General features: G+C 43.1%; 1 protein-coding gene across 5 annotated transcripts in view; it reads left to right on the plus strand.

Annotated features, from left to right (window-relative positions):
- nme7 (NME/NM23 family member 7) overlaps positions 1 to 25,686 on the plus strand; it is a 189,250-nt gene that overhangs the window by 135,403 nt on the left and 28,161 nt on the right. For all 5 annotated transcript variants that reach the window (XM_071342282.1, XM_071342281.1, XM_071342278.1 and 2 more), the window contains 2 exons: positions 2,084 to 2,152; positions 8,939 to 9,040. In XM_071342282.1, coding sequence (XP_071198383.1) covers positions 2,084 to 2,152; positions 8,939 to 9,040 — 171 coding nt within the window. The remainder of the gene's footprint in view (positions 1 to 2,083; positions 2,153 to 8,938; positions 9,041 to 25,686) is intronic.

Below are 25,686 nucleotides of genomic sequence, written 5' to 3' on the forward strand. Positions count from 1 at the left end.
GTCAATCTCTATCGCACTCCACACTGCCCTTTCCCACCCGGACAAAATTAACACCTATGTGAGAATGCTGTTCATTGACTACAGCTCAGCGTTCAACACCATAGTGCCCTCAAAGCTCATCACTAAGCTAAGGACCCTGGGACTAAACACCTCCCTCTGCAACTGGATCCTGGACTTCCTGAAGGGCCGCCCCCAGGTGGTGAGGGTAGGCAACAACACATCTGCCACGCTGATCCTCAACACGGGGGCCCCTCAGGGGTGCGTGCTCAGTCCCCTCCTGTACTCCCTGTTCACTCATGACTGCATGGCCAGGCACGACTCCAACACCATCATTAAGTTTGCTGACGACAACGATGAGACAGCCTATAGGGAGGTGGTCAGAGACCTGGCCGTGTGGTGCCAGGACAACAACCTCTCCCTCAACGTGATCAAGACAAAGGAGATGATTTTAGACTACATGAAAAAGAGGACCGAGCACGCCCCCATTCTCATCGACGGGGCTGCAGTGGAGCAGGTTGACAGCTTCAAGTTCCTTGGCGTCTACATCACCAACAAACTAACATGGTTCAAGCATACCGAGACAGTCGTGAAGAGGTTCTACAGCTGCACTATCGAGAGCATCCTGACGGGTTGCATCACTGCCTGGTTGCATCACTGCCTGGTACGGCAACTGCTCGACCTCCGACTGCAAGGCACATAGAGGGTTGTGCGTACGGCCCAGTACATCACTGGGGCCAAGCTTCCTGCCATTCAGGACCTCTATACCAGACGGTGTCAGAGGAAGGCCCTAAATATTGTCAAAGACTCCAGCCACCCAGTCATAGACTGTTCTCTCTCTGCTACCACATGGCAAGCAGTACCGGAGCGCCAAGTCTAGGTCCATGAGGCTTCTAAACAGCTTCTACCCCCAAGCCATAAGACTAATGAACATCTAATCAAATGGCTACCCAGACTTTTTGCATTGTCCCCCCCTCTTTTACACCGCTGCTACTCTCTGTTGTTATCATCTATGCATAGTCACTTTAATAACTCTACCTACATGTACATATTACCTCAACTAACCGGTGCCCCCGCACATTGGCTCTGTACCGGTACCCCCTGTATATAGTCTCACTATTTTACTGCTGCTCTTTAATTACTTGTTACTTTTATTTCTTATTCTTACTCATATATGTATTTTTAAACTGCATTGTTGGTTAAGGGGTCGTAGGTCAGCATTTCACTGTAAGGTCTACACCTGTTGTATTTGGTGCATGTGATTTGATTTAATTTGGTAAAAAGGCCTGTTTTCAGTAGATTAGGCTATATCATGTCTCTCCTGTCATGATATAATCTGGTAAAAGGCCTGTTTTCGGTAGTTTAGGCTACATTACGTCTCTCATTACGACATCCTCTCTCTGAAGAACGTATCTCAATGCCACTGCCATTGAATGGCCGCAACAGCAGATTTTGGGACGTTATTCAAATATTTCTAAGAAAAATTACAGAAAACCCATCTGACTTTGTTTGAATGGTTTTGTGTGTCGAAATAGGATCTGTATAAATAAAAATAAAAATATATTATATTTCCAACAACAACAAAATGCCGGTGATCGTGTACATTGGCCTGGCCAATTACCGTAACCTCAAATTCCAAGTCGGTCACAGCCCTAATGGTACAATAAACCAGACGGAATGAACCGGGGTCTGATGCGTAGTCAATGTCTCATCTGCAGTCTGACCTACAGCATCATAGACATGTTCGTCCCTTGTCAACCATCTGGTTTTGTAAATGCATTATGTATGTAGCTCTGAGAGAGGCAGGGAGTTCTAGACCTTTCTAGAAGGAATTGGTGTGGCTGCAAGTAACACTGAAACAAAATGTCCTCGACTGATAAAGATCATTCGCAGTCGAACTAATTTAACCATCTAAACATTACCATATGTACATACACTCCACATTCACACAAGTCATTTCGAAAAGGGTCTCAAGTGACACATTTATACGTTTCACTTCAATCAAGTCAGTTTTGTTATTAGTTTTTGTATATGTTTGAGTTGCAGTCAGCTACTGATTGTACAGGTTTACGTTCTCTACTCACAGTTTAACATGGACCGGGCCAATGCAGAGGAATTCCTGGAAGTTTACAAAGGGGTTGTGACCGAGTACCCTGTGAGTATGAAAGATTTTGACATTTCAACAGAGTTTAGAAGTGTTATAACTATGTAAATATGCTAATTATTCATACCACTGCATGAAGTCACTCACACCTTTGCACAAGAACACAGACATTTATATTCTAGTATAAACTGGGTGGTTCGAGCCCTGAATACTGACAGCCATATTCTAGTATACCACAGACATTTATATTCTAGTATAAACTGGGTGGTTCGAGCCCTGAATACTGACAGCCATATTCTAGTATACCACAGACATTTATATTCTAGTATAAACTGGGTGGTTCGAGCCCTGAATACTGACAGCCATATTCTAGTATACCACAGACATTTATATTCTAGTATAAACTGGGTGGTTTGGAATAGGGTGCCATAGGGAATAGGGTGCCATAGGGAATAGGGTGCCATAGGGAATAGGGTGCCATAGGGAATAGGGCGCCATAGGGAATAGGGCGCCATAGGGAATAGGGCGCCATAGGGAATAGGGCGCCATAGGGAATAGGGCGCCATAGGGAATAGGGCGCCATAGGGAATAGGGCGCCATAGGGAATAGGGCACCAAAGGGAATAGGGCACCATAGGGAATAGGGTACCATAGGGAATAGGGTGCCATATGGAATAGGGTGCCATAGGGAATAGGGTGCCATAGGGAATAGGGTACCAAAGGGAATAGGGCGCCATAGGGAATAGGGCGCCATAGGGAATAGGGCGCCATAGGGAATAGGGCGCCATAGGGAATAGGGCGCCATAGGGAATAGGGCGCCATAGGGAATAGGGCGCCATAGGGAATAGGGCGCCATAGGGAATAGGGCGCCATAGGGCGCCATAGGGAATAGGGCGCCATAGGGAATAGGGCGCCATAGGGAATAGGGCGCCATAGGGAATAGGGCGCCATAGGGAATAGGGCGCCATAGGGAATAGGGCGCCATAGGGAATAGGGTGCCATAGGGAATAGGGTGCCATAGGGAATAGGGTACCATAGGGAACCATAGGGAATAGGGTGCCATAGGGAATAGGGTGCCATAGGGAATAGGGTGCCATAAGGAATAGGGTGCCATAGGGAATAGGGTGCCATAGGGAATATGGTGCCATAGGGAATAGGGTGCCATAGGGAATAGGGTGCCATAGGGAATAGGGTACCATAGGGAATAGGGTGCCATAGGGAATAGGGTGCCATAGGGAATAGGGTACCATAGGGAATAGGGCACCATAGGGAATGGGGTACCATAGGGAATAGGGCGCCATAGGGAATAGGGTACCATAGGGAATAGGGTACCATAGGGAATAGGGTACCATAGGGAATAGGGTGCCATAGGGAATAGGGTACCATAGGGAATAGGGTGCCATAGGGTGCCATAGGGAATAGAGTACTATAGGGAATAGGGTGCCATAGGGAATAGAGCCCATAAGGAATAGCGTACCATAGGGAATAGGGTGCCATAGGGAATATGGTGCCATAGGGAATAGGGTACCATAGGGAATAGAGCCCATAAGGAATAAGGTGCCATAGGGAATAGGGTACCATAGGGAATAGGGCACCATAGGGAATAGGGCGCCATAGGGAATAGGGTGCCATAGGGAATAGGGTGCCATAGGGAATAGGGTACCATAGGGAATAGGGTGCCATATGGAATAGGGTGCCATAGGGTGCCATAGGGAATAGAGTACTATAGGGAATAGGGTGCCATAGGGAATAGAGCCCATAAGGAATAGCGTACCATAGGGAATAGGGTGCCATAGGGAATAGGGTGCCATAGGGAATAGGGTACCATAGGGAATAGAGCCCATAAGGAATAGGGTGCCATAGGGAATAGGGTGCCATAGGGAATAGGGTACCATATGGAATAGGGTACCATAGGGAATAGGGTACCATAGGGAATAGGGTACCATAGGGTACCATAGGGAATAGAGCCTATAAGGAATAGGGTACCATAGGGAATAGGGTGCCATAGGGAATAGGATACCATAGGGAATAGGGTACCATAGGGTACCATAGGGAATAGAGCCTATAAGGAATAGGGTACCATAGGGAATAGGGTGCCATAGGGAATAGGATACCATAGGGAATAGGGTACCATAGGGAAATTAAATTCCCTGTCAATTAAATTGGCAACAAAAGCTTCTCTCTGACGATCAGCGGTATTACTTGTACAAACAAACCCCTTAATTGGCACTCATTGAAACATGCGTGATCCGAGAATGTATCAAGGCAAAAGAGGAGTATTGACAGTACATCATGCAGTTTCCTTTGGGCAAGTGCAGATGAAGAGAGGCTATGGAATAGGGTGCCATAGGGAATAGGGTACCATAGGGAATATGGCACCATAGGGAATAGGGTACCATAAGGAATAGGGTGCCATAGGGAGTAGGGTGCCATAGGGAATAGGGTGCCATATGGAATAGATTACCATAGAGAATAGGATGGAATAGAGTACCATAGGGAATAGGGCCCATAGGGAATAGGGCCCATAGGGAATAGGGTACTATAAGGAATAGGGTTCCATAGGGAATAGGGCCCATAGGGAATAGGGCCCATAGGGAATAGGGTGCCATAGGGAATAGGGTACCATAGGGAATAGGGTGCCATAGGGAATAGGGTACCATAGGGAATAGGGTACCATAGGGTACCATAGGGAATAGAGCCTATAAGGAATAGGGTACCATAGGGAATAGAGCCTATAAGGAATAGGATACCATAGGGAATAGGGTACCATAGGGAAATTAAATTCCCTGTCAATTAAATTGGCAACAAAAGCTTCTCTCTGACGATCAGCGGTATTACTTGTACAAACAAACCCCTTAATTGGCACTCATTGAAACATGCGTGATCCGAGAATGTATCAAGGCAAAAGAGGAGTATTGACAGTACATCATGCAGTTTCCTTTGGGCAAGTGCAGATGAAGAGAGGCTATGGAATAGGGTGCCATAGGGAATAGGGTACCATAGGGAATATGGCACCATAGGGAATAGGGTACCATAAGGAATAGGGTGCCATAGGGAGTAGGGTGCCATAGGGAATAGGGTGCCATAGGGTACCATAGGGAATAGGGTGCCATAGGGAATAGGGTGCCATAGGGAATAGGGTGCCATAGGGTACCATAGGGAATAGGGTACCATAGGGAATAGAGCCCATAAGGAATAGGGTGCCATAGGGAATAGGGTGCCATAGGGAATAGGGTGCCATAGGGAATAGTGTACCATAGGGAATAGGGTACCATAGGGAATAGGGTACCATAGGGAATCGTGTACCATAGGGAATAGGGTACCATAGGGTACCATAGGGAATAGAGCCTATAAGGAATAGGGTACCATAGGGAATAGGGTGCCATAGGGAATAGGATACCATAGGGAATAGGGTACCATAGGGAAATTAAATTCCCTGTCAATTAAATTGGCAACAAAAGCTTCTCTCTGACGATCAGCGGTATTACTTGTACAAACAAACCACTTAATTGGCACTCATTGAAACATGCGTGATCCGAGAATGTATCAAGGCAAAAGAGGAGTATTGACAGTACATCATGCAGTTTCCTTTGGGCAAGTGCAGATGAAGTGAGGCTATGGAATAGGGTGCCATAGGGAATAGGGTACCATAGGGAATATGGCACCATAGGGAATAGGGTACCATAAGGAATAGGGTGCCATAGGGAGTAGGGTGCCATAGGGAATAGGGTGCCATATGGAATAGATTACCATAGGGAATAGGATGGAATAGAGTACCATAGGGAATAGGGCCCATAGGGAATAGGGCCCATAGGGAATAGGGTACTATAAGGAATAGGGTACTATAAGGAATAGGGTTCCATAGGGAATAGGGCCCATAGGGAATAGGGTTCCATAGGGAATAGAGCCCATAGGGTGCCATAGGGAATAGGGTGCCATAGGGAATAGGGTGCCATAGGGTACCATAGGGAATAGGGTGCCATAGGGAATAGGGTGCCATAGGGAATAGGGTGCCATGGGGAATAGGGTGCCATGGGGAATAGGGTGCCATGTGGAATAGGGTGCCATGGGGAATAGGGTGCCATAGGGAATAGGGTACCATAGGGAATAGGGTGCCATAGGGAATAGGGCCGCCATAGGGAGTAGGGTACCAAAGGGAATAGGGTGCTATTTACCTCCTCCTTGTAGGCTGTCTCATCGTCGTCGGTGATCAGGCCTACCACCGTCGTGTCGTCTGCAGACTTAATGATGGTGTATGAGTTGTGCGCGGCCATGCAGTCGTGGGTGAACAGGAAGTACAGGAGGTGACTAAGCATGCACCCCTGAGGGGACCCCGTGTTGAGGGTCAGCGTGGCGGATGTGTTGTTTCCTCCCAATATCACTACCTGGGGGGCGGCCCGTCAGGAAGTCCAGGATCCAGTTGCAGAGGGAGGGTGTTTAATCCCAGGGCCTCCAGCTTGATGATGAGTTTTGAGGGCACTATGGTGTTGAACGCTGAGCTGTAGTCAATGAACAACATTCTCACATAGGTGTTCCTTTTGTCCAGGTGGGAAAGGACAGTGTAGAGTGCAATAGAGATTGCGTCATCTGTGGATCTGTTGGGGCGGTATGCGAATTGGAGTGGGTCCAGAGTTTCCGGGTTGATAGTGTTGATGTGAGCCATGATCAGCCTTTCAAAACATTTCATTTCATTTCTACAGATGTGAGCGCTACGGGGCAGTAATCATTTAGACAAGTTACCTTGGTGTTCTTAGGCACAGGGACTATGGTGGTCTGCTTGAAACATGTAGCTGCGTCAGGCAGAGGTTTAACATGTCAGTGAAGACACTTACCAGCTAGTCAGTATATACTCTGAGTATGTGTCCTGGTAATCCGTCTGTGAATGTTAACCTGTTTACAGGTCTTACTACGGAGAGCGTGATCACACAGTCATCCGCAACAGCTGGTGCTCTCATGCATAGTTCAGTGTTGCTAGCCTTAAAGTGCGCATAGAATGTATTTAACTTGTCATGTAGGCCCGCGTGACTGGACAACTCGCGGCTGGGTTTCCCTGTAATCCGTTATAGTTTGCAAGCCCTGCCACATCCGACGAGCATCAGAGCCGATGTAGTAGGATTTGATCTTGGTCCTGTATTGACACTTTTCCTGTTTGATGGTTCGTCAGAGGGCGTAGCGGGATTTCTTCTAAATATCCGGATTAGTGTCATGCTCATTGAAAGCGGCAGCTTTAGCCTTTAGCTCACCGCAGATGTTGCCTGTAATCCAAGGCTTCTGGTTGGGATATGTACGTACGTTCACTGTGGGGACAACATCGTCGATGCACTTATTAATGAAGCCGGTGACTGATGTAGTTAACTCCTCAATGCCATTGGATGAATCCCAGTGCATATTCCAGTCTGTGCTAGCGAAACAGTCCTGTAGCTTAGCATCCGTTTCATCGCACCACTTCCGTATTGAGTGCGTCACTGGTACTTCCTGTTTGAGTTTTTGCTTGTAAGCAGGAATCCAGAGGATAGAATTATGGTCAGATTTGCCAAATGGAGAGTAAGGGAGAGCTTTGTATGCGTGCGTCTCTGTGTGTGGAGTAAAGGGCATCTAGAGTTGTTTTTGCCTGTAGTTTCACAGGTGACATGCTGGTAGAACTGAGGTCAAATGGATTCAGTTTTTCAGTCACCAGCCACTAGGGTTGGGCCGTATCCAGATGTCGATACCTTCAAGCCGTGCCTGTGCCATCCTGGGATATACGGTATTACCGGTAGCTCACACAAGGGCCGCTATATATTTTATTTTAAGTTAATAAAAAAAGCCCATAAAAGTCATATACCAGAATGCTAACAAAATGCTAACAAGTACTAAGGAATTCTCATAGCAGATGCTACAGTAGGTAAATGTGTGCGGACATTTCTAACTAGAATAGACAACCCAGCTCAGGAAGTTATGCAAGTACCTCAAAACACAGTTTTCAGCAAGAACAAAACAAATATTAGGCAGCAGGGATCTTAATCCAGCAGGGGATTTTCTCTGCTGTTGTTTACCAAGAAGCTTGATCTTGCAAGCTAACATTAGCCACTTAGCTAACATTAGCCACTTAGCTAACATTAGCCACTTAGTTATTGTTATGTCATTTTCTTGTTAATTTTTGGTTTTATTTATTTATTTATTTTCACTTTAGTTTATTTAGTAAATATTTTCGTAACTCTATTTCTTGAACAGCACTGTTGGTTAGAGCCTGTAAGTAAGCATTTCACTGTAAGGTCTACACCTGTTGTATTTCGCCATGTGACAAATATCATTTGATTTGATTTGACCTTCAGTGCACAGACTAAGAGCCTGTTTCAAGCCCATCTAAAGGAGCCTGTGAGAGCTTCCTCAGAGCCCAGCATCAGGCTCAGCCAGGCTCGCTGTCTTGTTGCCATGGTTTCCTTCTCTGCTCCTACCTATCTCTCTCTCTCTCTCGCTCTCTCTCTCTTCCCCCCCCCCCCCCCCCCTTCTCAGCTCCTACCTGTCTGTGCTGTGCTGCTCTCTCTATCACAACGTGCCTCAAGCCTTTTGAGAGGAAATATTTTTAATCAGGAGGTATGGCCTTCATCAAGCCACCCTATTTAAATATTCAGGTTTTGATGGTTGAAATTCATTTTATATATATTAGTTTCATTAAAGGTATTTTTGTCTCCTTACCGGCAATCCACGCTTTGGTTGTGTGGCTCAAAAGCAGACTATATATGGCCAATACCAAGCCACTGCCACCAACCACAAATATTAACATTTTATAATAAATAAAAAAACTATGGAAGTCAATGTACTCCAATGCAGCTAACTGTTGTGAGTGATTCTACAGAACATGGTGGCAGAACTATGTTCTGGACCCTGCATGGCCCTGGAGATCAGAGGGACTGGTTCCCCGAAGACCTTCAGGGAGTTCTGTGGACCAGCTGATCCGGTGAGTTATTTTTCACATCATCCACATGTTCTGCTCCCTGTGCTTTACACGTGTAACTCAACAGGGGATACACGTCAAGTATTTAGCAACTCTAGTTAGCATTGGCTACCTCTAACTAGCAGTCATTGCACTAATGATAGTTAGAGGTAGTTTTGCAAGCCAATGCTAACTATCATTAGTGCAATGACTGGAAGTCTGTGGCTATCTGCTAACATGCTAGTTAGAGGTAGCCAATGCTAACTATCGTTAGTGCAATGACTGGAAGTCTGTGGCTATCTGCTAACATGCTAGTTAGAGGTAAGCCAATGCTAACTATCATTAGTGCAATGACTGGAAGTCTGTGGCTATCTGCTAACATGCTAGTTAGAGGTAGCCAATGCTAACTATCATCCCAACACCATCCCAACCGTGAAGCACGGGGGTGGCAGCATCATGTTGTGGGGGTGCTTTGCAGCAGGAGGAACTGGGCACTTCACAAAATAGATGGCATCATGAGGAAGCAAAATGATGTGGATATATTGAGGCAACATCTCAAGACATCAGTCAGGAAGTTAAAGCTTGGTCGCAAATGGGTCTTCCAAATGGACAATGACCCCAAGCATACTTCCAAAGCTGTGGCAAAATGGCTTCAGGACAACAAAGTCAAGGTATTGGAGTGGCCATCACTCCGTCATCAACTCAAGATCCCTACATAAACTCCAAATGGTTCAAAACTCTGTCTCCCTGTCTCCCATCGCATTGATTACAAGATCCTCCTTCTGACCTACATAGCCCTTCACCACCTCGTCCCCCCTTACCTCTCAGACCTTCTTGTCCCTTACCAAGCCACAAGCTCACTCCGTTCCACCACAGCAGGCCACCTTGTCATCCCCAGGTCCAAGCTCCATAGCTTCGACGACAGGGCCTTCTCCAGTAACTCCCTCGCTCCAGCCATCCGTGACTCAGAGTCCATCACTATCTTTCAGAGTCATACATCACACTCTGATACATCACACTCTGATACATCACACTCTGATACATCACACTCTGATACATCACACTCTGATACATCACACTCTGATACATCACACTCTGATACATCACACTCTGATACATCACACTCTGATACATCACACTCTGATACATCACACTCTGATACATCACACTCTGATACATCACACTCTGATACATCACACTCTGATACATCACACTCTGATACATCACACTCTTCACCTTCTTTGAGCGCACCCCTCTCTTTGTCTTGTTATTGTTATTATTATGATTATAATATCAAACATTAAAATCACTGGGAAGTGGGAACTAAGCTATTTTGAAAACCATAACCCATCGAGCTGATATCATGTACCTGATGTCTATCCAAAACAATATGGTGCCAGTGCCCTAACGATCCATATTCTGTTATTACACAACACACAGGATTTGAATGGCACCAGCCAATCGTTGAGCAGTGTTGAGTGTCTTGGAAAAACATTAACACTTATCATTTTACTGCCCTGTGAACTTAACTGTAACATGCTTCATGAGTCCTAACTAACTAACTAACTGTTGCAGATCAAACTAACAGGAAGGCAAGACAACGTGATTGTGAGTTTATTGTTCCAACTCAACGGGCTGCAGAGCAGAGGGGTTTGACCTGCTTCCATTATGGACATAAGTAGTGCTCTAAGTAGGGAATAAGGTGCCATTTGGCAGACACCCTAGATGTGTAGGGGAGGGAATGGTGTTGTCTGTGGTCCTCATCGTCATGGTAACAGATGTGTAGGGGAGTGAATGGCGTTGTCTGTGGTCCTCATCGTCATGGTAACAGATGTGTAGGGGAGTGAATGGCGTTGTCTGTGGTCCTCATCGTCATGGTAACAGATGTGTAGGGGAGTGAATGGTGTTGTCTCTGGTCCTCATCGTCATGGTAACAGATGTGTAGGGGAGTGAATGGTAATCAACAACACAGTATCGTGTCATTAGGTTTCACATCACCAACACACAGGCACAGCCCTGCAGCACACAGATCCACAGCAACACACACACACACTGGCACCAAATGCTTTAATAATTATGGCAATAAATGTCAGATGGGAGCGTGTGTGTGAGAGAGATATTTCAGTGCTAGTATACAGCCACTATCTCAGTGTGAATTGAAACGATGTGGGCCTTCCTCAGAGGACATCTGTCTGTCTGTCGCTCTCTGTCTGTCTCTCTCTGTCTGTCTCTCTCTATCTGTCTCTCTCTGTCTGTCTGTCTCTGTCTGTCTGTCTGTCTCTGTCTGTCTGTCTGTCTGTCTGTCTGTCTGTCTGTCTGTCTCTGTCTGTCTGTCTGTCTCTGTCTGTCTGTCTGTCTGTCTGTCGCTCTCTCTGTCTGTCTCTCTCTCTATGTCTGTCTGTCTCTGTCTGTCTCTCTTTGTATGTCTCTCTCTGTCTGTCTCTCAATTCAATTCAATTCAATTCAATTCAATTGACTTTATTGACATGGCAAGTTATTATTACTTACATTGTCAAAGTATACATATCGAAAAATTTAAATAAAATATATATGTATATATATACACAAAATATATATATATTTATATATAAATAAATGGTGGGACTAACAGCAATAATAATAGTAGTAGTGGACATGGGATTACCATTAATAACAGCTACAACAACAATATTAATCAGAACAACAATACATTAAAGCAACAGTAGTAGACCAGTGTCAACATGACTGAGAAGACACATGACCTGGTACGAAAGACAAAACAAAACTAAGCTAAATGGGAAATATTATCAACATTACTTTGCATTTTTCACTGGCTGTCCCTCAGGCTGTGGCAGGAGGACACATATTTGGCTGCCAAAACTGCACATTTTGGCTTTTCACCCAATAAATATTTGAATTTTTCTTCATCTTTTATAGTTTCAAATTCTTTGTATTGAATTATAATTTTGGGAAAGAAATATGCTCTTAGGTCTGAGTATTTGTCACAGTGTAGTAGGAAATGCACTTCTGTCTCTACCTCTCCCCTGGAGCAGAGTGAGCACAGCCTGTCCTCCCTGGGCAGCCAGGTTTGTCTGTGACGACCGGTCTCTATAGCCAGACTGTGCTCACTGAGTCTGTACCTAGTCAATGTTTTCCTCAGTTTTCTATCAGTCACAGTGGTCAGATAGTCTGCCACCATGTACTGTCTGTTTAGAGCCAAATAGCATTGAAGTTTACTTTGATTTTTTGTGGTGTCTTTCCAATAGGTTATATATTTTTCTTTTTGTTTTGTGATGATTTGGTTGGGCCAGATCTTCTGAGGGCTGTCCCGAGGCTCTGTGGGGTTGGTTTGGGTTGGTGAACTGAGCCTCAGAACCAGCTGGCTGAGGGGACTCTTCTCTGGTTTCATCTCTTGACATTGTAGAGCTGTGTGATGGAATGTTTTAGGGTTACTTGTTTTTAGATGGTTGTAAAATTTGATGGCTCTTTTTTCTATTCGAATGAGGAGGGGATATTGGCCCAATTCTGCCCTACATGCGTTATTTGGAGTTTTTCTTTGTACTTGCAATACAGTCTTGCAAAACTCTGCATGCAATACTTCAATTGGATGTTTGTCCCATTTAGTAAATTCATTATTAGAGAGTGGACCCCATACCTCACTGCCATATAGAGCAATTGGTTCTATAACTGATTGAAAAATTTTGAGCCAGATTCTAATTGGAATTTCAATTTTGATGTTCCTTTTAATGGCATAGAATGCTCTTCTTGCTTTGTCTCTCAGCTCATTCACAGCCATGTGAAAGCTACCTGTGTTGCTGATATTTAGTCCTAGATATGTGTAGTTTTTGGTGTGTTCTAATAGAACTGTGTCCAAATAGAAATTATATTTGTCATCCTTATTTCCGGACCTTTTTTGGAATATCATTATATTTGTTTTTTTTTAGGTTAACGGTCAGAGCCCAAGTCTGACAGAACCTGTGAAGATGATCTAGGTGTTGCTGTAACCCCTCTTTAGTGGGAGACAGCAGCACCAGGTCATCTGCGTACAGCAGACACTTGATTTCAGTGTTGTGTAGGGTGATACCAGGTGCTGCCGATTCTTCTAATGTTTTTGCCAATTCATTAATGTAGATGTTAAATAATGTTGGACTTATTGGGCAGCCCTGTTTCACTCCCCGCCCCTGAGAGAAGAAGTCTGTTTGCTTGTTGCCAATTTTAACCGCACATTTGTTTTTAGTGTACATTGATTTAATAAAATCATATGTTTTCCCTCCAATACCACTTTCTATTAGTTTATAAAAAAGACCTTCGTGCCAAATTGAATCAAATGCTTTCTTGAAATCTACAAAACACGAGTAGATTTTGCCTTTGTTTTGGTTAACTTGTTTATCAATTAGAGTGTGGAGGGTGTAAATGTGGTCAGTTGTACGATAATTTTTTAGAAATCCAATCTGGCTTCTGCTCAGGACGTTGTGTTCGTCAAGGAAATGATGTAGTCTGCTATTTATAATACTGCAGAGAATTTTCCCCAAGTTGCTGTTAACGCATATTCCTCTGTAATTATTTGGGTCAAATTTGTCTCCATTTTTATAGATTGGTGTGATCAGTCCCTGGTTCCAAATATCGGGGAAAATACCTGCAGTGAGGATAATGTTGAAGTGTTTGAGTATAGCCAATTTGAATTTGTGGTCTGTATATTTGATCATTTCATTTAAGATCCCATCAGCACCACAGGCCTTTTTGGGTTGGAGATTGCATATTTTTTCCAATAATTCTTCTTCTGTAATTGGGGTATCCACAGGATTCTGATAGTCTTTGACTGCTAATTCAACTCTGTCTCTGGCTGTCTGTCTCTCTCTGTCTCTTGCTGTCTCTCTGTCTGTCTCTCTCTGTCTGTCTCTGTCTCTCTCTGTCGCTGGCTGTCTGTCTCTGTCTGTCTCTCTCTGTCTCTGGCTGTCTGTCTCTGGCTGTCTGTCTCTGTCTCTGGCTGTCTGTCTCTGGCTGTTTGTCTGTCTCTCTCTGACTGTCTGTCTCTGGCTGTCTCTCTCTGTCTCTGTCTGTCTGTCTCTCTCTGTCTCTGGCTGTCTGTCTGTCTCTCTCTGTCTGTCTCTCTCTGTCTCTGGCTGTCTCTCTCTGTCTCTGTCTGTCTCTCTCTGTCTCTGGCTGTCTGTCTCTGGCTGTCTGTCTCTGTCTCTGGCTGTCTGTCTCTGTCTCTGGCTGTCTGTCTCTGGCTGTTTGTCTGTCTCTCTGTCTCTCTCTGTCTCTGACTGTCTGTCTCTGGCTGTCTCTCTCTGTCTCTGTCTGTCTGTCTCTCTCTGTCTCTGGCTGTCTGTCTGTCTCTCTCTGTCTGTCTCTCTCTGTCTCTGGCTGTCTCTCTCTGTCTCTGTCTGTCTCTCTCTGTCTCTGGCTGTCTGTCTCTCTCTGTCTCTGGCTGTCTGTCTCTGTCTGTCTGTCTGTCTCTCTCTGTCTCTCTCTGTCTCTGGCTGTCTGTCTCTCTCTGTCTGTCTGTCTCTGGCTGTCTGTCTCTCTCTGTCTCTCTCTGTCTCTGGCTGTATGTCTCTCTCTGTCTCTCTCTGTCTCTGGCTGTCTGTCTCTCTCTGTCTCTCTCTGTCTCTGGCTGTCTCTGTCTGTCTGTCTGTCTCTCTCTGTCTCTCTCTGTCTCTGGCTGTCTGTCTCTCTGTCTGTCTGTCTCTGGCTGTCTGTCTCTCTCTGTCTCTCTCTGTCTCTGGCTGTATGTCTCTCTCTGTCTCACTCTGTCTCTCTCTGTCTCTCTCTGTCTCTGGCTGTCTGTCTCTCTCTATCTGTCTCTCTCTGTCTCTGGCTGTCTGTCTCTCTCTGTCTCTGGCTGTCTGTCTCTGTCTGTCTGTCTCTCTCTGTCTCTCTCTGTCTCTGGCTGTCTGTCTGTCTCTCTCTGTCTGTCTGTCTGTCTCTGGCTGTCTGTCTCTCTCTGTCTCTCTCTGTCTCTGTCTGTATGTCTCTGTCTGTCTGTCTCTCTCTGTCTCTCTCTGTCTCTGGCTGTCTGTCTGTCTCTCTCTGTCTCTGGCTGTCTGTCTCTCTCTGTCTCTCTCTGTCTCTGGCTGTCTGTCTCTGTCTGTCTCTCTCTGTCTCTCTCTGTCTCTGGCTGTCTCTCTCTGTCTCTCTCTGTCTCTGGCTGTCTGTCTCTCTGTGTCTGTCTCTCTCTGTCTCTGGCTGTCTGTCTGTCTCTGGCTCTGTCTGTGTCCCAAAATGGCACCCTACCCCCTTTATACTCCTGTTGACCAGGGCCCTTAGTGGTCCCTGATGTAGTGGATAGGGTGCATTTGGGACGTAGCCTCTGTGTGCTCTCCTCTCCACGGCCCTGATGTAGCAGACTAGTCTGACCTTTTTATAGAGGTCACACCAAGACAGGAAATACAATCTGCATATCAAAGCATAATGTCACATGCTGACAATACATGCAATTATCCCAGAACTGGATGGAATGGCCTATTTCTATTCAACATGATAACACGCCTAGAAATGTCCTGAGGATCACAGATTCAATTCATATTTAAATGAAGACAGACCGAAAGGAGGGGTGTTTTCTCTCTCCATATAAATGCAGACTAGGTTGTATGGGAGAAAGAGCTTAGCTTTCACGAGAGAGAGAGAGAGAGAGAGAGAGTCAAAGTCCACAGCTACGACCTTGCCGAACTCTCTCTGCAAGTCTGTACTTGTGAACTCACTAGTCTGCGTAGTATACACATAGTGTATACTACGCAATCATACGACAATTATTATGATTAGGTCTACATTCTGTCTACCACACCAATCTATGACTACAAGCTAAAAGAGTTTACTATTCATAAACTAAGAGTTTACTATTCATAAACTAAGAGTTTACCAAGAGTTTACTATTCATAACCTAAGAGTTTACTATTCATAACCTAAGAGTTTACTATTCATAACCTAAGAGTTTACTATTCATAACCTAAGAGTTTACTATTCATAACCTAAGAGTTTACTATTCATAACCTAAGAGTTTAGTATTCATAACCTAAGAGTTTACTATTCATAACCTAAGAGTTTACTATTCATAACCTAAGAGTTTACTATTCATAACCTAAGAGTTTACTATTCATAACCTAAGAGTTTAGTATTCATAACCTAAGAGTTTACTATTCATAACCTAAGAGTTTACTATTCATAACCTAAGAGTTTACTATTCATAAACTAAGAGTTTACTATTCATAAACTAAGAGTTTACTATTCATAAACTAAGAGTTTACCAAGAGTTTACTATTCATAACCTAAGAGTTTACTATTCATAACCTAAGAGTTTACTATTCATAACCTAAGAGTTTACTATTCATAACCTAAGAGTTTACTATTCATAACCTAAGAGTTTAGTATTCATAACCTAAGAGTTTACTATTCATAACCTAAGAGTTTACTATTCATAACCTAAGAGTTTACTATTCATAAACTAAGAGTTTACTATTCATAAACTAAGAGTTTACTATTCATAACCTAAGAGTTTACTATTCATAAACTAAGAGTTTACCAAGAGTTTACTATTCATAACCTAAGAGTTTACTATTCATAACCTAAGAGTTTACTATTCATAACCTAAGAGTTTACTATTCATAAACTAAGAGTTTACTATTCATAACCTAAGAGTTTACTATTCATAACCTAAGAGTTTACTATTCATAAACTAAGAGTTTACCAAGAGTTTACTATTCATAACCTAAGAGTTTACTATTCATAACCTAAGAGTTTACTATTCATAACCTAAGAGTTTACTATTCATAACCTAAGAGTTTACTATTCATAAACTAAGAGTTTACTATTCATAACCTAAGAGTTTACTATTCATAACCTAAGAGTTTACTATTCATAACCTAAGAGTTTACTATTCATAAACTAAGAGTTTACTATTCATAAACTAAGAGTTTACTATTCATAACCTAAGAGTTTACTATTCATAAACTAAGAGTTTACTATTCATAAACTAAGAGTTTACCAAGAGTTTACTATTCATAACCTAAGAGTTTACTATTCATAACCTAAGAGTTTACTATTCATAACCTAAGAGTTTACTATTCATAACCTAAGAGTTTAGTATTCATAACCTAAGAGTTTAGTATTCATAACCTAAGAGTTTACTATTCATAACCTAAGAGTTTACTATTCATAACCTAAGAGTTTACTATTCATAACCTAAGAGTTTACTATTCATAACCTAAGAGTTTACTAAGAACTTACTATTCTCAATACCTATAACGTGACCTATTTTGTAACCTTAATGCTGTTCAACCTACAGAGGAAACTCATTTTTATTTTACACCACTACTTTCCCTGCCAGTCAACACTGCACCCTGTTGTACTATATGATCGACATCCTCTATAACAATGCCTATTGACGAGGGATGTCAAAACTCCATATTTAACAAGGGGGCGGCAGGTAGCCTTGTGGTTAGAGCGTTGGGCCGGTAACCGAAAGGTTGCTAGATCGACACGGTAAAAATCTGTCCTTCTGCCCCTGAACAAGGCAGTTTAACTCACTGTTTCTAGGCCGTCATTGGAATTAAGAATTTATTCTTAACTGACTTGCCTAGTTAAATAAAGGTTAAATCTTTGTTTTTAGTTTTTTATACTGTACAACTATTTGGTTGAAATGTTGTCTTGAAGACAACGTTAATTTGATTTGGCTCTAGTGTTCCATTTCTGCATTTGCGGAACAAAAAAATAAACCAAGACAAGCAGCCCCCTAAATTCCCTTTCCCCTCCGTGTCTCACTCACCCAGTTGTCCCGATCGTTCTACGTTAAATTCCCTTTCCCCTCCGTGTCTCATTCACCCAGTTGTCCCGATCGTTCTACGTTAAATTCCCTTTCCCCTCCGTGTCTCACTCACCCAGTTGTCCCGATCGCTCTACGTTAAATTCCCTTTCCCCTCCGTGTCTCACTCACCCAGTTGTCCCGATCGCTCTACGTTAAATTCCCTTTCCCCTCCGTGTCTCACTCACCCAGTTGTCCCGATCGCTCTACGTTAAATTCCCTTTCCCCTCCGTGTCTCACTCACCCAGTTGTCCCGATCGTTCTACGTTAAATTCCCTTTCCCCTCCGTGTCTCACTCACCCAGTTGTCCCGATCGCTCTACGTTAAATTCCCTTTCCCCTCCGTGTCTCACTCACCCAGTTGTCCCGATCGCTCTACGTTAAATTCCCTTTCCCCTCCGTGTCTCACTCACCCAGTTGTCCCGATCGTTCTACGTTAAATTCCCTTTCCCCTCCGTGTCTCACTCACCCAGTTGTGTCCCGATCATTCTACGTTAAATTCCCTTTCCCCTCCGTGTCTCACTCACCCAGTTGTCCCGATCGCTCTACGTTAAATTCCCTTTCCCCTCCGTGTCTCACTCACCCAGTTGTCCCGATCGCTCTACGTTAAATTCCCTTTCCCCTCCGTGTCTCCCTCACCCAGTTGTCCCGATCGCTCTACGTTAAATTCCCTTTCCCCTCCGTGTCTCACTCACCCAGTTGTCCCGATCGTTCTACGTTAAATTCCCTTTCCCCTCCGTGTCTCACTCACCCAGTTGTCCCGATCGCTCTACGTTAAATTCCCTTTCCCCTCCGTGTCTCACTCACCCAGTTGTCCCGATCGCTCTACGTTAAATTCCCTTTCCCCTCCGTGTCTCACTCACCCAGTTGTCCCGATCGCTCTACGTTAAATTCCCTTTCCCCTCCGTGTCTCACTCACCCAGTTGTCCCGATCGCTCTACGTTAAATTCCCTTTCCCCTCCGTGTCTCACTCACCCAGTTGTCCCGATCGCTCTACGTAGACGCGCTGTGTGCGCCAACAGAAATAAAGGCCTATAAAAACGGATCTAACTGATGGGATACACAAGCTACATTCCTTGCCAATTCACAACTGTTTTATCACATTCGAAATGGACCGGTTGACTGATGTATGGAAATATGTATTCCAACATTGAGCTGCAGTTTTGGAATACATTTCAATTACATTTTGCGTCATTTTTTGTCCTAGGTTACTTTGCGGTTGACACCTGGTTATCGCAGCCACAGAGTCAAAATTGGCGATATATCGTCAAATTTAATGAAAACAAAAATGTGCTTTTAGGGTTAAGGGTTAGGTTTAAAAAAAGAATTTAGTAGGCGAAATTATAAAAACAGGCAGGCAGGCTGTGGTAACTAACATTAGTGACGACCCGACTTTGCAAACCGCTAGTGGCATTTAGAATTGATTAGCCTAGGCTATTACCTCCTAAACATAAACAGGTTCCACACTGAAAATATGCAAAAACATTAGTTTGATAAAGTCAAAGAGCGTATTTTCATCAGAATCATTAATCCTAGGCCTACTCACCGCACAGATAGATGTCTTGGCCATAATCCATCCCTATGCAGTGTTCACTGTAGAATTGGTCACCCATTTCCAAGGAACAGGCAAAAAATAAACTCAATCGAACATCTGTTTATCGAAAAGAAGATTTTTGTAACCCTGAAAAATGTGTTTTTCAACTCAACAAATGATTCAAATGATCACTCTGAGAGAGTAACTGTTCCAGCCGTGAGATACGCATCTCTCTGTTCTCTTTTATTCTGTTATATTACATCATGTTTTTAATATCAAATAAGATAGCTGTCTTGGCTGTGATAAAGGCTCAGGAAATAAGATTATCTTGTCTGTTGAATTAACAAAACAAGGCTATAACGTTGCACAGACAGAGGCTTTTACAAGCAAAGGCCACACTGCTGAGGTTACTAACTTTTTGAAGAGTTGATATTAGATTGTGTTCCACGATATAATATAACCAGTTGATATTAGTGTGTTCCACGATATAATATAACCAGTTGATATTAGATTGTGTTCCACGATATAATATAACCAGTTGATATTAGTGTGTTCCATGATATAATATAGTTGATATTAGTGTGTTCCACGATATAATATAACCAGTTGATATTAGTGTGTTCCACGATATAATATAACCAGTTGATATTAGTGTGTTCCATGATATAATATAACCAGTTGATATTAGTGTGTTCCATGATATAATATAACCAGTTGATATTAGTGTGTTCCATGATATAATATAACCAGTTGATATTAGATTGTGTTCCACGATATAATACAGTTGATATTAGTGTGTTCCATGATATAATATAACCAGTTGATATTACTGTGTTCCATGATACAATATAACCAGTTGATATTAGTGTGTTCCACGATATAATATAACCAGTTGATATTAGTGTGTTCCACGATATAATATAACCAGTTGATATTAGTGTGTTCCATGATATAATATAACCAGTTGATATTAGTGTGTTCCACGATATAATATAGTTGATATTAGTGTGTTCCATGATATAATATAGTTGATATTAGTGTGTTCCATGATATAATATAACCAGTTGATATTACTGTGTTCCATGATATAATATAACCAGTTGATATTAGTGTGTTCCATGATATAATATAACCAGTTGATATTAGTGTGTTCCATGATATAATATAACCAGTTGATATTACTGTGTTCCATGATACAATATAACCAGTTGATATTAGTGTGTTCCATGATACAATATAACCAGTTGATATTAGTGTGTTCCACGATATAATATAACCAGTTGATATTAGTGTGTTCCATGATATAATATAACCAGTTGATATTAGTGTGTTCCATGATATAATATAACCAGTTGATATTAGTGTGTTCCACGATATAATATAACCAGTTTATATTAGTGTGTTCCATGATATAATATAACCAGTTGATATTAGTGTGTTCCATGATATAATATAACCAGTTGATATTAGTGTGTTCCATGATATAATATAACCAGTTGATATTAGTGTGTTCCATGATATAATATAACCAGTTGATATTAGTGTGTTCCATGATATAATATAACCAGTTGATATTAGTGTGTTCCATGATATAATATAACCAGTTGATATTAGTGTGTTCCATGATATAATATAACCAGTTGATATTAGTGTGTTCCATGATATAATATAACTAGTTGATATTAGTGTGTTCCATGATATAATATAACCAGTTGATATGACAGATTCAATAAATTCATCTTAAATGTGTTTTTTTTACTACATCCAGACCTCTTCACTTTTCCCCCCAAAAAATTACATTAAAGCCTTTTTCTAAAATGTATCAAATAATAATTTGGTTCACGCCAAGGCAACTCTGTCTGTCTGTCTGTCTGTCTGTCTGTCTGCCTGCCTGCCTGCCTGCCTGCCTGCACTGTGGTGTCACTCTACTGTGGTGTCACTCTACTGTGGTGTCACTCTACTGTGGTGTCACTCTACTGTGGTGTCACTCTACTGTGATGTCTCTGCACTGTGGTGTCTCTGCACTGTGGTGTCACTCTACTGTGGTGTCTCTCTACTGTGGTGTCTCTGCACTGTGGTGTCACTCTACTGTGGTGTCTCTGCACTGTGGTGTCACTCTACTATGGTGTCACTACTGTGGTGTCACTCTACTGTGGTGTCTCTGCACCGTGGTGTCACTACTGTGGTGGCATTACTGTGGTGTCACTCTACTGTGGTGTCTCTGGACTGTGGTGTCTCTGGACTGTGGTGTCTCTGCACTGTGGTGTCTCTGCACTGTGGTGTCTCTGCACTGTGGTGTGTGTTGTATTAATTCTCTTCCTGTTACCTGGCAGACGGCATGAGTTCATCAAAACATCCTCCTGATACATGAGACTGTTCCTTTATTAGTGCACACCATAAGGCTCTGGTCAAAAGTAGTGCACTATGTAGGGGAATAGGGGCCATTTGGGACTCACCCTAAGGGTTCCCTGGACAGCAGCATCATTTATTTTCATAACTGTAATGTTACATCAGTCTAATGTTACCATCAACACCATCTAAGTTGCTTTAAATGGCTTTAGTAGCTATCTAATACCCCACCACTTACTGACCATTACTGACCATTACTGACCATTACTAACCATTACTAACCATAACAAACCATTACTGACCATTACTAACCATTACAAACCATTACAGACCATTACTGACCATTACTAACCATTACAAACCATTACTAACCATCACAAACCATTACAAACCATTACAAACATTACTAACCATTACAAACATTACTAACCATTACAAACATTACAAACATTACTAACCATCACAAACCATTACAGACCATTACTGACCATTACTGACCATTACTAACCATTACAAACCATTTCTAACCATTACTAACCATTACTAACCATTTGTAGATCTGCTGAAAACAGAAATCTGATCAGAACAGAGGTTAACACATGACTCTGAGGTTTAACATCATTTGTTAGTTTAAATTATATTTATTGGAGGATTCTGCTGAATAGTAAATTCAAATGAGATGATACAGTTGAAGTCGGACGTTTACATACACTTAGGTTGGAGTCATTAAAACTCGTTTTTCAACCACTCCACAAATTTCTTGTTAACAAACTACAGTTTTGGCAAGTCAGTTAGGACATCTACTTTGTGCATGACACAAGTCATTTTTCCAACAATTGTTTACAGACAGATTATTTCACTTATAATTCACTGTATCACAATTCCAGTGGGTCAGACGTTTACATACACTAAGTTGACTTTAAACAGCTTGGAAAATTCCAGAAAATGATGTCATGGCTTTAGAAGCTTCGATTAGGCTAATTGACATCATTTGAGGCAATTGGAGGTGTACCTGTGGATGTATTTCAAGGCCTACCTTCAAACTCAGTGCCTCTTTGCTTGACATCATGGGAAAATCAAAAGAAATCAGCCACTTCAGAAAAACTTCAGAAAAACAATTGTAGACCTCCACAAGACTGGTTCATCCTTGGGAGCAATTTCCAAATGCCTGAATGTACCACGTTCATCTGTACAAACAATAGTACGCAAGTATAAACACCATGGGACCACGCAGCCGTCATACCGCTCAGGAAGGAGATGCGTTCTGTCTCCTAGAGATGAACGTACTTTGGTGCGAAAAGTGAAAATCAATCCCAGAACAACAGCAAAGGACCTTGTGAATATGCTGGAGGAAACGGGTACAAAAGTATCTATATCCACAGTAAAACGAGTCCTATATCGACATAACCTGAAAGGCCGCTTAGCAAGGAAGAAGCCACTGTTCCAAAACCGCCATAAAAAAGCCAGACTATGGTTTGCAACTGCACATGGGGACAAAGATCATACTTTTTGGAGAAATGTCCTCTGGTCTGATGAAACAAAAATAGAACTGTTTGGCCATAATGACCATCGTTATGTTTGTCGGGAAAATGGGGAGGCTTGCAAGCCGAAGAACACCATCCCAACCGTGAAGCACGGGGGTGGCAGCATCATGTTGTGGGGGTGCTTTGCTGCAGGAGGGACTGGTGCACTTCACAAAATAGATGGCATCATGAGGATGGAACATTATGTGGATATATTGAAGCAACATCTCAAGACATCAGTCAGGAAGTTAAAGCTTGGTCACAAATGGGTCTTCCAAATGGACAATGACCCCAAGCATACTTCCAGTTGTGGGAAAATGGCTTAAGGACAACAAAGTAGGACACAAAGCCCTGACCTCAAACCTATAGCAAATTTGTGGGCAGAACTGAAAAAGTGTGTGCGAGCAAGGAGGCCTACAAACCTGACTCAGTTACACCAGCTCTGTCAGGAGGAATGGGCCAAAATTCACCCAATTTATTGTGGGAAGCTTGTGGAAGGCTACCCGAAACATTTGACCCAAGTTAAACAATTTAAAGGCAATGCTACCAAATGCTAATTGAGTGTATGTAAACTTCTGACCCACTGGGAATGTGATGAAAGAAATAAAAGCTGAAATAAATCATTCTCTCTACTATTATTCTGACATTTCACATTCTTAAAATAAAGTGGTGATCCTAACTGACCTAAGACAGGGAATTTTTACTTGGACTAAACGTCAGGAATGGTGAAAAACTGAGTTTAAATGTATTTGGCTAAGGTGTATGTAAACTTCCGACTTCAACTGTATATAGATGCTGCCTGTCTGCACTCCCCTGACTGGCCAACACAACACTCTGAAAAGAGAGAGAGAGAGACACGGGGGAGAGAGCGGGACGGGGGGGAGAGAGAGAGAGACAGATGGAGACGAGGGAGAGAGAGAAGGAGACAGATGGAGACGAGGGAGAGAGAGAAGGAGACAGATGGAGACGAGGGAGAGAGAGAAGGAGACAGATGGAGACGAGGGAGAGAGAGAAGGAGACAGATGGAGACGAGGGAGAGAGAGAAGGAGACAGATGGAGACGAGGGAGAGAGAGAAGGAGACAGATGGAGACGAGGGAGAGAGAGAAGGAGACAGATGGAGACGAGGGAGAGAGAGGAGACAGATGGAGACGAGGGAGAGAGAGAAGGAGACAGATGGAGACGAGAGAAGGAGACAGATGGAGACGAGGGAGAGAGAGAAGGAGACAGATGGAGACGAGGGAGAGAGAGGAGACAGATGGAGACGAGGGAGAGACCGATGGAGATGGGGGAGAGAGAGGGAGAGACAGATGGAGAAAGGGAGAGAGAGGGAGACGGGGAGAGAGTTAGACGGGGGAGAGACAGATGGAGAGCGAGGGAGACGGGGGGAGAAAGAGGGAGAGACGGGGGAGAGAGAGGGAGAGACAGATGGAGACGAGAGATAGATGGAGACGGGAGAGAGAAATGTACAGACTCATTGAGCATAACCTTGCTATTGAGAGAGGCCGCTGTAGGCAGACCTGGCTGTCAAGAGAAGACAGGCTATGTGCTCACTGCCCACAAAATGAGGTGGAAACTGAGCGTCACTTCCTAACCTCCTGCCAAATGTATGACCATATTAGAGACACATATTTCCCTCAGATTACACAGATCCACAAAGAATTAGAAAACAAACCCGATTTTGATAAACTCCCATATCTACTGGGTGAAATACCACAGTGTGCCATCACAGCAGCAAGATGTGTGACCTGTTGCCACAAGAAAAGGTCAACCAGTGAAGAACAAACACCATTGTAAATACAACCCATATTTATGTTTATTTATTTTCCATTTTGTACTTTAACCATTTGTACATCGTTACAACACTGTATATAGACATAGTATGACATTTGTAATGTCTTTATTGTTTTGAAACTTCTGTATGTGTAATGTTTACTGTTAATTTTTATTGTTTATTTGACTTTTGTTTATTATCTATTTCACTTGCTTTGGGAATGTTAACACATGTTTCCCATGCCAATAAAGCCCCATGAATTGAATTGAGAGACAGATGGAGACGAGAGAGAGACAGACAGATGGAGACGAGAGAGAGAGACAGACAGATGGAGACGAGAGAGAGACAGACAGATGGAGACGAGAGAGAGAGACAGACAGATGGAGACGAGAGAGAGACAGACAGATGGAGACGAGAGAGAGACAGACAGATGGAGACGAGAGAGAGACAGACAGATGGAGACGAGAGAGAGACAGACAGATGGAGACGAGAGAGAGAGACAGACAGATGGAGACGAGAGAGAGACAGACAGATGGAGACGAGAGAGAGACAGACAGATGGAGACGAGAGAGAGACAGACAGATGGAGACGAGAGAGAGACAGACAGATGGAGACGAGAGAGAGACAGACAGATGGAGACGAGAGAGAGAGAGAGACAGACAGATGGAGACGAGAGAGAGAGACAGACAGATGGAGACGAGAGGGAGACAGATG

Source organism: Salvelinus alpinus, chromosome 15, assembly GCF_045679555.1.
Source record: "Salvelinus alpinus chromosome 15, SLU_Salpinus.1, whole genome shotgun sequence".
In the NCBI taxonomy this organism is placed as follows: Eukaryota; Metazoa; Chordata; class Actinopteri; order Salmoniformes; family Salmonidae; genus Salvelinus; species Salvelinus alpinus.